General features: G+C 36.9%; 1 protein-coding gene across 1 annotated transcript in view; it reads left to right on the top strand.

The window, feature by feature from the left end:
• DDAH1 (dimethylarginine dimethylaminohydrolase 1) overlaps positions 1-15,149 on the top strand; it is a 150,428-nt gene that overhangs the window by 104,217 nt on the left and 31,062 nt on the right. The window contains exon 2 of the mRNA XM_063106780.1: positions 14,199-14,298. Coding sequence (XP_062962850.1) covers positions 14,199-14,298 — 100 coding nt within the window. The remainder of the gene's footprint in view (positions 1-14,198; positions 14,299-15,149) is intronic.

The following is a 15,149-nucleotide window of genomic DNA, read 5'->3' as shown; positions in this document are numbered from 1 at the left end:
AAGCCCAGGGCTAGAAGGGGAAAAAAAAAAGAAGCATTCCAAAAACCATCCTGCATATCGTGTTCAAACCCTGGTACAATCAAAAGAGCACCAACTTTCACCAGCTGTGGAGAAGGCTTGTTTCAATTGGTGAAAAATTAGCAAGTACAATATTTTTTAAAGAAGTGTACTCTGATTCATATTTAGCACATGCAGCAGTCATTAAGGATATACTAATGAAGGGTTTCCCAATCAAGATCTTTAAGAGACCTACTTGAATAAGTGAATAAGTATGTGTTTTAATTAGCACAACAAGCATTCATTCAGTCCTATGATGATATAGTATGAAAGTATTTTGGCCTGTGATCTAAAATGTGTTTGAAAGTTGTTCTTCCTATAGCCTTGCCTATTCTATTGATTTGCTTAATGAACTTCACCTCTTCTCCTGTTGAATTGATCACAATTTCAAAATTGATGGCTTCTGAAAGAATAAAATCTTATGCTACTGGTATGTTTTATAGCTTCTACAAAACTGAATTTAACAAGAAAATGTATTGGCAATTGTAAATAAATAGCACTTGAAGCCTCCACATACCTATTGCCTCCAGAATGTTCATTACAATCCATTTATTTGTTTACAGACCTTTTATCTAGATGATATCTGTGCAGTCATAATGAATGTGCATTAAGTAGCCCTTCCTGCCAGAGGGGAGTTTTCCATCCATTGCTGCAAATAAGCACCATACCTTGCAACAGCAATGAATGGACAGTGTCTCCTGGAATCTCTTTCTTAGAATACATACTACTGTTAAAAGGAGTGGACAAGGCAGGTTTTCTCACCTCACTTCCTGCAGGTCACAGTTTGAGATAGTTCTTCTAATGTCTCTTGGTACCTTTTTATGTCATTGACTCCCAATTCTTATTTCCAGTTCTGACTGCTCCCCAGAAGTCCAGACTAATATGTTCAAATGCATGACATCTCCATTTGAATGTCTAGAAGGCATTTCAGATTCAACGTGGCCAAAACAAAATTCTTGAATTGTCTCTCCAGTCTTGCTCCTCTCCTTATTGCCTTTCCCATATAAAAATTTGTATCCCATCCACCCAACTGCTCAAGACAAAAATCTAATAGTCATCCTTGAGTCCTTTCTTCACTTTGCCTGTACATCTAATTCACCAACTCCTGTCAACTCTCCCTTCAAAATATGCCGAATCTGGCTGCTTTTCTTTGTCTCCACTATCACCACACTTATCTATCACCACCATTCTCTATCACTGGGACTACTCCAACTGCCTCTTAACTAGTTTCCATGCTTCCATTCATGCCTCCCAATCCATTTTCCACAAAGCACCTATCCAGAATTATCTTTGTAAGTTAAATTATGTCACTGCTCTCCTTCAAACTCTCCAGTGGCTTCCTACAACACTTAAAATCACAACCCTTTATGCCAGTTTACAAGTTCAGTATGATCTGACCTTTTCCTACACCCCCAGTTTTATCTAATAACTAATAACTAATAGTTAATATTTAATAACTAACAAATCTAATACAGCAAGCTATTTAAACTAATAACTTGCTGTATTGGTTTGCGAGGGCTATCATAATAAAGTTCCACAGACTGGGTACTTCAACAAGAGAAGTTTATTTTCTCACAGTTCTGGAGGCTAGCAGTCTGAGATCAAGGTATCCTTTTCCCTGTGTCTTCACATGGTCTTTCTTCTGCATGTGTCTGTGTCCTAATCTACTCTTCTTATAAGGACTCCAGTCATATTGGATTAGGGCCCACCCTAATGGTCTCATTTTAACCTAACCACCTCTTCAAAGACCCTATCTCTAAATACAGTCACATTTTAAGGTACTGGGAGTTTTCAACATGAATTTGGGGGGAACACAATTCACCCCATTATACTTGCTGTATTAGTCCATTTTTGTTGCTTATAACAAAATACCCAAAACTGGGTGATTTATAGAGAAAAATGATATTTATTGCATACAGTTTCTGAGGCTGGGAAGTCCAAAGTCCATCTGGTGGTGGCAACAGTGACCCAGCGTTGTCACATTGCAAGATGGTGGAAGCAGAAAGAGAGAAACAGAGAGAGAAAGAGAAAAACAGACTCTCCTCTTCTTTTAAAGCCTCCAGAACCACGCCCCTGACCACCATTTTTTATCCATTCACTACTGCGTGGTCTTATAATCCAATCTCTTTAAGACTCCACCTGTCAATTACCATAATAGGATTTCCCACACTCTTAATAGTCACGGTGGGGCTAAGTTTCTAATACATAAAACTTGGGGGACACAATCCAAGCTTCAGTGAGTTTTGGGGGGACATAATTCAATCCATGACACTTGCCCTCTTTATTTTAGCCCTTTACTGGCTAACTTTCTGTTCCTTGAACAAGTTATGCCTGTTCCTACCTTAGGGCTCTTGCACTGGCTCTTGTTGGAACATTCTTCTCCCTGTTGGCAACAGAGTTGGTCCTTTTGGTTTCAGGTCTCAGCACAAATGTCACATTTTTAGAAAGGCTGTTTCTGACCTTCTAATCTGTAGTAACCACCCACTAATTTTATATCGTATCTCCTGAATTAAATCTCTGCATAGCACTTACCACTGACTGATATTTTTTCTGTTTATTATTTATTACCTATCTTTTCATATCCCCACCAGAATATATACAAGGTTCTTCTCTCTTCACTGATGTATTCCCAGGGTCTAGAATGTGCCAAGTGTATTGAAAATGCTGAATAAATGTTTGTTGAATGACTAAGTAAATGAATGAAATTATTGGAGAAAAGTGTCAAATAGGCCAAGGGTAGTTTTCTTACTTGGAGGTCATTAGAAATAAAGATGAATCTGCTTACCCTTGAAATGCCATAAGAGTTGTTTAGCAGTTACCCCACCTTGTGACTATGCCTTGGCTAAAGAAGGTGGATTTTTTGCCTTATACATAAGTTTATAACATTTCTAGAAATTTGTCTGACTTGCAAAGTTGTTCAGCTATTCATCCTATAAACATATAGAGAGAGTCTACTGGGGGGCAGATCTTGTGTTAGAATGCCCAAGGGGACATGGGAGCACACAGAAGGAACAGGTAACCCAGCCAGGACCTACAGTTGAGGGGGGAGCAGAGATGTGTTGAAAGGCTTCTAGGGCAGCTTAATGCCTACAATGTATTAATTGTGTACTGAACATATAAAGTGTTTCCCATACTTTAAGTCCATTTGCCTCTATAAATGGCAGCATGCAACTTCTCTGAATTCACAGAAAATTATGGGCACTTCAAGTGCTATGTCTGGTGCTTATTTTGGATAGTGTGCACAGCAAATCTTTATGCTTCTCAACTTTCAGTAAAATTAGTCTAAAATTTTAGAAACTTGTCAGTTCCCTGGTTTTTAACATACTAAATTTTGCAGGCCTTTTGGCAGCTGACAGTTATTTTCAATTGGTATTTGGTGATAAATCATATTTTTATTTGTCCTCTGTAGACAGAATGTCAGTGGCTCTTAGGTACTCAATACATGCATTGTGTCATTATCGTCAACAAGGAACTGGACTGCTTGAATTAGTACATTATGTGTCAAGAGGGCTGACAGGACCAGCAGCACTCCTGCCTTGCTTTTCATTTAAAAAGCCAAGTGTCACTTCCAGCCTTCTTCTGGGAAACTGTCTTGCAGTGTCATCTTTATGGAAGGGCCTTTGAACATCTGGAACTTTGTCATTGTGTCCTTTCCAGATAGCGGAAGGGATCTTTCCCAGTTTTGTCGAGAGTAGTTTTTATTTCTCGTGTATTCTCTGGCCCTGTTGGTTTTCTCTCCACATTTCTGTATAACTTTCCTGGACACCACACGTTCTCCAGATCTGAGCACTGGTTCAGAGATGAGAACACTGGAACATTAACTTTCAACTCTGACATACAGAACTGCAACAATTGTGCTTCGTGTACAGAATCAAGGAAGTAGAATCCTTCCTGGGCGCTTTTAGCTTTACAAAGTATTTTTTATAGTCTAGTCCTTTCTATAAGCAGCATGGTCTTAGTCATAAGTGTTTATAAGTGGCATTTGATCAGCATTCTTATCAGCCAAGATAATAGGCATTACTAGTTAAATCACATCTTGCATATTGTATAATTTGTGATATGTCAAGTCATGTTTTATTCCTAGAGAAAGAAAAAAATCCTCCATTAACAGTTGTTTCTACATCAGAATTTAATGAGTTTTAATGTGGTCTGTCATTATTAACTCTCTGGGTACGACTTGTTAATTTTGTAATTTATAAATAAATGAGTTGCTTTTAGCTAGAGCTAATCGAAAACTCAAATTGGTTAAGGAAATGAAAAATCTCATATGTCAAAAACTCTAGGGCTTGAAGGCTGATAGATTCAGCAGCTGAACAGTATCATCAAAGCCTCAGATTCTTTTCTGCCCTGCCATGCTTGGTGATGGCTGCATTATCAGACCAGCACCAATTCCAGGCACCACATCCATATAGGACAATGTCCAAAGGAAGAAGAGCAATATGTTTCTCTCTTTGCTTCAGGAACCTCTCAACAGACTGCCCCTCAGTGGCCAGAATTGGGTCACTTGCACCAGTCCCTGGCAAGAGAGAGAGAACTGCCATGATTGATGTAGACTGGGAGGTACCTAAGAGATATGGTGAGAATTAAATAATATAATCCATACAAAACCACTTAGCACAATATTATTAATGATGGTAAGTCTGTGGTATTAAAATTGTGAAAGAGGGCCAGAGTATGAGTAGGTAAGAGGTAGATTTCTCATACCCTGGTGATATTGATTCTATGTTGAAGGAATGAGAAAGATGACAAGGATCACCTGGGAAGCCCACCTATCATGATGGGTTATAGGACCAAGGCTCAAATCCTTAGAGCACAGAGCAGGATCCTACTCATAGGAAGGGACTGGAATAAGTTACTAGAACAGGACTCCAGGGAAAAGAACCAAAGCAATTCCCAGGTATACAGTCTGCCGTGGGACAAAGCAGAGAAAACGAACTGACCCTGAGTATCAGAGCACTGGCCTGGAACTTGTTAGGTCCTGCTGTATCAGGTTAAGATGGGTCCTCGGAACAAGGTAGGGAATCTACTATACCATATGTGGTTATGTGAAAATTCACAGAGTTTAGCAACTAAGCAGAGCCTGACACGTCTTCTCATAGGGAAGACATTATGGGTGCTCTATGTAGTATAATTATTCTCACTGTTGGCAAGTAACTAGCAGCCTTGGAAAAACTGTGTGATGGGTACTACAAAATATATATATATAAATATCATAACTTAGTGCTAAGTTGACACTCACACACCTTGTTTTCTAGATATAGTTCTTCCTACTGCAGCAGAATCCTGTTTGTCTCTGAAGGCTGCCATTCTCCTGAAATTTTTAATGCACTTTTGGGTTTGCCCTATCTTTCCTCTATCCATATACCCGGCCTCTTCCTTCTGATAGATTTGGTTAAACACCAGAATACTTTACTCATGAATAACCATCTGGTCTATTTTCAGTAAACTCCATGGGAAGGAAATAGGATTACAGTTAGAGTCACATTTATGAATGCCAAAAATTGTTTTGAGACTACAACTCTTGGAAATCTAGAGCTGGAAATGACCTCACTTTTAAGCTCTGCTCCTCATTTTACAAATATGGAAAACAAGATGCTAAATATCCTGGTTAATTTTTAGCATTTGTCACTAGAAATAAACCAGTAAGATGAGAAATCCAAGAAATCAGTGGGAAAAAATGCAATAGATATTTAACAGTCTATGCAAAATGTTTGAAGAGATCTTATTCATGTAACAGTTATAAAATTTCAATAAGAGAGAAAATGAACTAAGTGATTATAAAATTCTCATACATGTTGACCGTTCTATAAATATCAAGTTTCCTGAGTAATCACAGGATTAATGACATTTACTTGACTGTTAAAACTTTTGAAGATTTTAATGATTACATAATTTCCATTCTATTGACCATTTTCCTAATACAGTAGGCTCTTCATTAATTTTGGCAGGACTAAGGTGAGCTGTTTAAAATCTGAGGATTATCTGGAAACCCCTGTTATTTCTAAGGAATTCCAGATGACCAACCAGCAGGAATACATAACTGCTATTAACGCTTAAGTATTAGTGTTTCTTACCTTAAATGTCACTTCTTCAAAGAGTCCTTCTTTAATCCCTTCTATCTGAATTAAGTACTCCTCATTTCTCAGAGCACATGGTAGTGTTCTTCCATAGCCCTTATCATAATATATAACTATAAGACTTGTGTGAATGTTTAACTTCTGTCACCCCAGGGCACTATATGGCAGGGGCAATATCTATTTTTTAATGGCCACTGACCACTGTCTAGCATGGTGTATAGCTCACAACAGACATTCAGTCTTTACTGAATGAGAGAAAATGAGAATAAGATTAGGGTGGCCCAAGGCACATTTTTGCTATAGATATATATAGAGAGATAGATACATGTACACACACACACAGCAAAATATATATATATATACACACACACATACACATATATACATATATGCTTTTTTCACTTTAATTTCTGTGAGCATATAGTATTTGTAATAAAAAAATAGTATTACAACTTGTTCTGCATTTTTAAGTATAACTGTACAACATTTCAGTAAATAATAGATTAAGGATGTTGGTGGGTCTGGAACCCCAAACTCACTTAAAACATTGTTTTCTTGAGAATTTCTTAGGAGCATCTTAAGAAATGGGGTACCATATTCTGAACAAAAAACTTGGAAATAATTAATTCAACATTCTTGCTTTTGACCAAAGGCCCTTACAAATAAACTTTTAAATAAAATTTGTTTAAATTTGGGGTTTTCTGTTTTACTTTTCTATTGCTGTGTAATAAATTACCTAAACATAGCAACTTAAAAGAACCCCCATTAGTTACTCACAGTTTTGTGGATCAGAAACTTGGGTATAGCTAGATTCTTTGCTCGGGGTTATACAAGGCTATACTCAAGGTATCAGCTGGACTGTGTTCTCATCTGGAGCTTTGGTTCTCTTTCAACCTCATTCAGATTGTTGGCACAGTTTCATTCCTTATGGTTGTAGGACCTACGTCCTTATTTTTTTGCTGGCTGTCAGCCAGGAATTTCTCTCAGTTCCTAGAGGCTGCCCTGTAGACCCCTCCATAAGCAGTTCACAACTGTTTGCTTTCTTCAGACCAGAGAGTCAGAACATCTGTCTGACTTCCTCCATCTCTAACCTTTACATCCCCTTTTAAGGGCTCCCCTGATTAGGTCAGCCCCCCCAGGATAATCTCCCTTTTGATTAAATCAAGTCAACTGATTAGCTACCTTAATTACATCTGCAAAATATCTCTACTTGTGCCACATAATGTAACCTAATCACAGGAGTGACATCCCTATTATATTTACAGGGCCCTCCCACACTCAAAAGGAGAAGTTTATATGGGACATGTACATCAGGGGGCAGCAGTCTTGGGCACCATCTTAGAATTCTGCCTGCCATACTTCCCAGCGTGGTAGAAATAGTTCTCATCTTTCTAAGTTTAGATTGGTTTGGAGTGTGTATGGTGTCTTGGTTTGGAGAGTGTGTGCATGTCAATATGCTTTTGTAACCTCACTGTATTTAAAATACATTATTGACTGTTTAAAGATTTTTCCACAAATAACTCCTTTTCTTAATCTGATGATGAAGTAGAGGCTCCCAAAATTCACTAGCATTAGTTTATGTATGCTTGGAAAAGCGTGATTTAGGATCTTTAGAAACTATAAGCAAGTTCACACTGCTACAACTTGTAGCCTCTGTCCTTCCAATCCTCCAGAATGTCTGAATCCACATTTTTGTTCAATTAAATTAGTTATAATGAACACAGTCTGTTTTCTAGAGTATTATAGCTCCTCACAGTCATTCTAACATTTTTTTTTTCATTTGAATGCATACTAGATACCTAAATTATCTTTTTGTTAATGACAATAATGCATAGGAAAGTAATACAGCTTCAGAGCACAGCTCTCTAAGTTCAAATCTCAGCTCTGCTGCTTATTTGCTATGAGCCCTTTGGCAAATTAACTACTGTACCTCAGTTTCCTCATCTGTAAAACAGAAATAATGCTTGTATTTGCTTCATCAGGTTGTGAGGGTTAGATAAGTTAAATATGAGTTCTTAGTTGAGTGCCTGGCATATAGGAAGACTATGTAAATGTTTGCTATTATCATTGCTAACTAAATCCCTCCTAAGAGCCTTGTCCTAAAATTAAAATATGGAATGTTCTAATTATATTTTTATTTAGGAATTATTTTTACGACTGAAAAATTTAGTATATTAAACCTGTCTGATTCTTTTTTTTATTGGTAGTTTTGGCTAGTTTTAGTATTTCGTCAGCATACATGAAAAAGTTAAGGAATGAACTACTGAACAAACCTAAGGCATCTTAAAATTGATGGGTGGTAATTAATATGCAGGCCTTCCTTGGTGAATATTTCGGTGTGGTTTATACATTCTGTTCATATTACTTAGTGTTCTTAATCACTCTGTAACTTAGCATCCTAAGGCTTTAATATATGGAAATTTCATTCATCTCTGATATGAAGAGGTGATGAACTCAAGTCATCTTGGTACAGGATCTTATAATACTCAGTGGACTTAAGTACAGAATTGGAAAGCAGAAGGCATGAGCTCCAATTCTGATGTGGGCTGTGCACAATAGTGAGACCTCAGCAGAATCATATCACACAGTGGAGTGAATATGGGGATGGGTTCAGGAGGCTTGACTCAGCAAGTCAGTCAACTTCCCTTAGCCTCAGTTTGCTCATATGTAAAATGGGTATACTAATGCCTACTCCTCCTACCTTTTAGAGTTATTGTGAGCAACACAACAAATATTCCATTTTATTGTCACTATATAGTCATAAGGAATTTCTATTCCACTAGATTGTTAACTTCCCAGGGGCAAGGGCTATGGCTGTTTAAAAAAATATTTGTAGCTTGATTTAAAAAAAAAAAAAAAAAAGTTGGCATCCACTAAGTGTTAAATTGAGATGTTGATCACATGAGAAACAAAAGATGTACTGATTAACAGAGAAGATTAAAGAAGAAGAGATAAATGACATGTGGCCTTTTGAATGTGACCAGGGACAACATAGTGTGACTTTGATGCATTAGCAAGTTCCAAGTCAGCTGTGCCTTGATGTGCTAGAGAAGTTACATCAGCGGCTTGAGTGGCTTCCTCAGCATTATCTACATGTGACACTTAACATTAAAAAGAAAAACAAAATCAGCAAACAGTTAAGAAAATGAAACCATCTCACCACAAACAGAGTTATGTTGCTGCTGTTCAGCTCTTCAGAGCTACATAAGAGTATGAATAGGATGACAGTATAATTTTAAAGCTCTTACAATGTGATGAGTTACAAAGGAACTTGAAAAACGCAAGTGGACATTGAAAACAGAGTGGTGATAGTAGTGATAGCATAGCTTCTAGCACATAGCAGAACTGTGGGTGACTGAGACCTGTCAATGAGACAGACAGGCCAACTGCAAGGGCCTCATTTGTAGTGATATCTGGCAGCCCATTGAGCATAGCAGCTAAAGGAAAGTGGCTTGGCTCACAGAGGTTGGTGCATGTTCTTTATGGAGCTGCAGCACAGAACCGTTCATCAGGCCTCATGAACATATTCACAACATCGCAAGTAAGATATAAAACATTCATAATGAGCATTGTTAAAAATATGCAGCAAAAAGTCAACTTTGGACAGGGTCAACTGGAAAATATTGCCGCTCAATGAAAAATATTAAACTAATTACAGTGCTATTGCAAGCTATTATGAATATAGCTTTCTAGTAAAACTAAGGTTTTTTTATTTGTTTTGGTTTGTTTTGGTTTGGTTTGTATGAGGGAATGTTTTTTGACTTTTTGTTTTGTATTTTGGGTTTTTCTGGCATTTTCGTTTTGGGGGAGATTTTGCAAGAAGAAAAGGAAAGTTGGACTTAAAAGATGTTTTATTTAATGCTGAAAATGGTATGTTTTTATATTTTATTTCCTTTTGAAAGATAATGAGAACCCAAAGCAAGGACTGAGTTATTTTAGGGCAAAATAATAATAACATCAATTACTAGTTTTGAGCACAGTGTGCCAGGCACTGAGCTGGGTGCTTTACATGTACTATCTCATTTGTTACTCACGTAATCCTTGTTAGAGAGAAAATGTTATCCCACTTGCAGGTCAGGAAACAGGCTCAGAGAGGTTAATTCATCCCAAGTCACATCACTAATAAGTGATAGAGCCAGTATGAGTGTCTCTCAGCATGAGAATTTTGAAGGAGTGAAATGAGAAGACAGGATGATGATGCAAACATGATAGGACAAACGAGGGAACAGACATGAGAGCCATTAGAGAAGATAAGAAGAGAACAGAACTGGAAAGTTCAGGAAAGAGACCAGACACTGAGGAAGAGAAGGAATTCTTTAGACCAGTTGGGTCTTTTAGAGTGGTAATGTCCTCAGTAACCCTGATCATTCTGTATCATCTTGGCTGATGTGATTTTGAGCCCTATGGGACATCTTACCATACAGCCCCACTTCCCACCTATGTATTACCTCCAGACGGTTATTTCAAAGCAGAGATTGCTTAAGGAATCTACCACATATCCTGACAGCTTCAAGGAGCTGGAAGAAAATCAAATTTGAATGATTTAAATTTAAATTTAAATGTGTCCTCAGTGTATGTGCTCTAACTTTACATTGGCTTTGCAGAAAAGACTGTAATTTTAACTCATTGGAAAGCAGATGGGATCTGTCATGGGGTGGTAAAACAGAAGAAACTTGTTCAAATGTAAGAAAAAGCAACAGCTTTTTACTGTGGGGCCAGTTTCATAGCACAGGTATCTGTCACTGTGTGCACACATGCTTGTATTTATCAAGATAATACGTCATATCTAATACGAGGGTACTCCAAAAAGTTTGTGAAAAATGGAATTAAAAGATAATGCAAATCTTTCCATAAACTTTTTGAAGACCCCTTGTATTTATTGAGCAATTACTATGTGCTAAGTGCTTTACACATCTTTAATGATCAAGGGGTGCCTAAGAAGTTGGTACTACTTGAATAAACATCCACTTTAAAAAGATGAGAAAACTGAGGCTTAGAAAGTTAAACCTAAGGTCATTTGGCTAATAAGTAGCAGAACTGAGGTTTGAACCCCAACCCCTTGATCATAATACTACACTATACAGACATTCCCAGTATGACTGGGAATGTGTAACCCCAATAATGCTACATTTTTTAACATTAGTACTCCAGAAGAAAGAAAGAGAGGGAGGGAAAGAAAAGATTAATGACCCCCAAGACCAGTACCAGCTCTTGAAGAGAAAGAAGGGTGGGCTGGATGAATGGAAGCAGCGAGGTGGCCTGAAGCCGCTGTGGCTGGAGAAGGAATCCGTGGTAAAGGGTAGGAGGAGAAAGGGTGGGGCAAAAAGAAATGGGAGTATAAAGTAAAAAAAAATGAAATCAGAGTGCATGTATCATGAAAAGGGAAGGAAGAAAGATTTTATAAATCTTTAGAATAGAGTATGAAGATTATATACTCTTACTCTAAGGTTTAAATTGAGGTTTAAATTAATTAAGGTTGTTTCTCTAATTTACCCTTCTTATTTCTAGTTTCATGGGCTAAAATGACCCATTCAACTCAACCTTTGGAATTAATACTATTTGTTCTGATAGTTTCTCTGAGTAATGCTAAGTTCCACTCTGCAAGGTTAGTGTCTCAGTGAAAGGTGGGTGTGTTGTTTGGTCTTTTTTTTCCCCTCTTGAAAGTTAATTAAGTCAACATTAACCATGGCTGTGTAACCACAGAATGGGCAGTTTCTTAAAGGCTTATGGTTTGGATCTATTCCGGCAAAAATTCCCACTTCTATAGTTATATTTAGTGTTCTAACTGCCTGAATAGCTGGCTTGCTACAAGCCCATGTGTCAGGGCAACACTGGGCCTGTTTGCAGCCGAGTTTGTTTGCTTCACTGGAACCTTGGTGCCAAGAGTATGCAGTTGTCAGTGGACAGCCTGCTGTGTACAGCCTCTCTGGTTTCTTTTCCAGAAATCTCCCTGGGGTTAGTATTGCTGATTTGATGCCATATGGTCTTGCTGTTCTCTCAAAACTGTTTACTTGACGTTTACAATTTTTTAAAAACTTGTCCGTGCACATAACTCTGAGTGTAATGTAGTATCATTGTTTGTGGTATGGACCTGTCCTAATGACATTGTTTATATAGAAGCAACTGAATTTTTTGTTTGTTTGTTTTTAAAAGTACTGCCCCTGCACAAACGCCAGTTTTAATGCCAGTGGAGCTGTTTTAACTTTTAAGAAACCACAAACATTTTATCCTCTAAAACTTTAATTTTGAAAGAAATAAAACTTTAAAAGAAATATATTTCCAAAACTGGTATATAGTAGCCTCCCTACTTCTGTTTTCTTTTAATTCTTGAATAAAGTTCCTGAGTTGAGATGTTACATAGTTACATATAAACTTTTCAGACCAAGATCCCATGTTATTGCTGAATTCCTGGTAATTTTTTTAATGTTAAGTTATAATAGAAGAAGTAGCATTAGTAATAGAAGCAAAAGGTAACTGTAGCTCAGTTCTCATGATTCTCTGAGGTCAATGAATTTTCCATGGACACAGAAGCAGAAATGCCAGAAGGAAATAGTTGTGTATTTTCCTGGGTTCACAGTAGCCCAACAAGTCATGGTAAATGTTGTTTTGCTCCTTTTTTATGCTATAGCAACAATTCTACTTCCTATTACATAGGAAAACCTATTCTGCTGTTAAAAGAGGTCACTGGATGTATTTATTACAACGTTAAGACCATTTTGTCCATGGAAATCATTTTTATTGTTCTGAGTCACTCTGGTTCATGGAATTTTTACATGAGTTCCAGGACAAGGATGAGATGATATATTTATTTTACTTTGTATCCTCTTTAATGTTTTTTGAGTGCATGAATGTCAGGCTTGTTGTCAAAGTATTTCCATATTTTTATTACTTTAGAAGTAACTGCTACATTTATGTCTCCTAAACTCTTCATTGACAATTCACTATGTGTACTCGGCGTGCTGTGTTTTGGCAGAACTGCCTGCTTCGCCCAGTGTGATGTGATCTCTTGTTTTTCCCATAGCCCCTATTCATGTCTTCTCATTGTATGTCCTTACCATATTAAAGGTTTTACAGACCTTCAAAAATACTTAAATTGTTTTGTTGAGCTGGAAGGACATGAATTAAAATATGAGCTTCAAAGGGCATTTGTTATGCCTTACATTTTTTTGTCTTGTGTTAAAGTAAGCCTCACTAGAAGTGTTCCCTAATTTAAATTTGGTTTGATTGCAATTATTGTATTTGTTAGTCACCTCTAAGGAACTAGGTTTTAAAAGACAGTTAATCATATTAACTGCTGAGTATAAACTTAACAGTTTAGATTTACAGAGAAGCCTTAGATATTCAGACATTTTAGAAAATATTTGAATAGAAGACAATGACTGTCCTATGGGTTGAGATTTCAAGTTACTAGTTACTGTCATTGATATTCCTTCCATGTATTACTCTGTGTGTGTGCAATTCTGACTAACTGACTAATTGACATAATGTTTAAAATTAAATCTTGTACTTTCTGGCAAGGGTTGGATTGGGTGCTAAGCCTTCCATCTTCTTTGACTCACGTGTCCCAATTTGTCAGCCTCCAATAGTGTCCTAACCAGTCAGCCTCCAACAGTGTCCTAACTGGGCAGCCTCTAACAGTGTCCTAATAGGTTAGCCTCCAACAGTGTCCTAACTGGTCAACCTCCAACAGTGTCCTTACTGGTCAGACTCCAACAGTGTCCTAACAGGTCAGACAACAACAATGTCCTAACTGATCAGACTCCTGCAGTGCCCTAACGAGCCTCCAACAATGCTCTAAGTAGTCAACCTTCCTACAGAAAAGGGACTATAATATTGACTCAACCTTAGACTAGAAGGGAAGAAAATGGGCAGTTTCTAACAGATCATTTCTTCTCTTACAAATGATCATGCCTGGTCCTACACTATATTATACATATTCATATATTCACAAGTATGGGTGTGTGTGCACATGGAAGTGTGATTTAGCATTCACAAGTTTTAGATAGTTGGTTTTATTGTTAGGAAATGGTATGATATTAATTCCAATCGTTTTATTTTCAATAGGTTGACATGATGAAAGAAGCACTAGAAAAACTTCAGCTCAATATAGTTGAGATGAAAGATGAAAATGCAACCTTAGATGGTGGAGATGTCTTATTTACAGGTATAGTTGTATTTATTTTTTCTATCCAAAAATAGTTTTAGTTCCTGGCTTGTATTTACTTTTTTCATTATAGTTTTTTTTTTCTTAATTACAAAAGTAATAAATGCCAAATGCAGAGAATTTGGAAAATATAGAAAAACACATCAGAAAAAAAAAAAAAAGAACTTCCATTCAACTATAATCACTTCAATATTTGGGTGTATGTTCTCTTAGTAGTTTTGTATGTATATAATTGCATTTTTTACGAGAATATTATCAGTATTTACATCATCAGTATGCATCTTGCTTCTACTATTTCTTCTACATCATGAGTTCATAGGTTGTGTAGTTTTCCGTTGCGTGATTGTAGATTGGGTTTGTATTTAAAGGATTCTTAATTCGAGATTAGTGTCATTTACAAGTAATTTTCTTCCTAGACGGCAAGATAAATTTAAATAATTTTCCATACAAATCGACTTGGATTAATGCCATATAAATGATAGCAGAACTCAACAAAATATATACAGCTACTATCATTATTTATCTAATCAGAATCAGTTTTTACAGTGGGTGTAACATAGCGACTAAAGACAGTAATTTTTAGCATTTAACCTTTCTAACTCTTTATGATTATATGATTATTGTTTTGTAAAATCACGTGTAAAATCTGGATCCCCAGATTCATTCTGGTTATACCGATGAGCAAGATAATCTATAGTAATTTTAATTTATAGTGAGAGTTTATTTTCCCCTAAATGTCAGAGAATAAATACCTGTTTCACCACTGTAGCCCTGTAACAGCAGAGGCTGGTCCTCAGGAATTTGGGGATATAGCTCCAAGTGGCCCACTGAAAGCGTGAAACTTCCTGGAA

Source organism: Cynocephalus volans, chromosome 8 (genome assembly GCF_027409185.1).
Source record: "Cynocephalus volans isolate mCynVol1 chromosome 8, mCynVol1.pri, whole genome shotgun sequence".
In the NCBI taxonomy this organism is placed as follows: domain Eukaryota; kingdom Metazoa; phylum Chordata; class Mammalia; order Dermoptera; family Cynocephalidae; genus Cynocephalus; species Cynocephalus volans.
The sequence above is the reverse complement of the archived record's forward strand: the minus strand, read 5'-3'. Positions and strand labels throughout refer to the sequence as shown.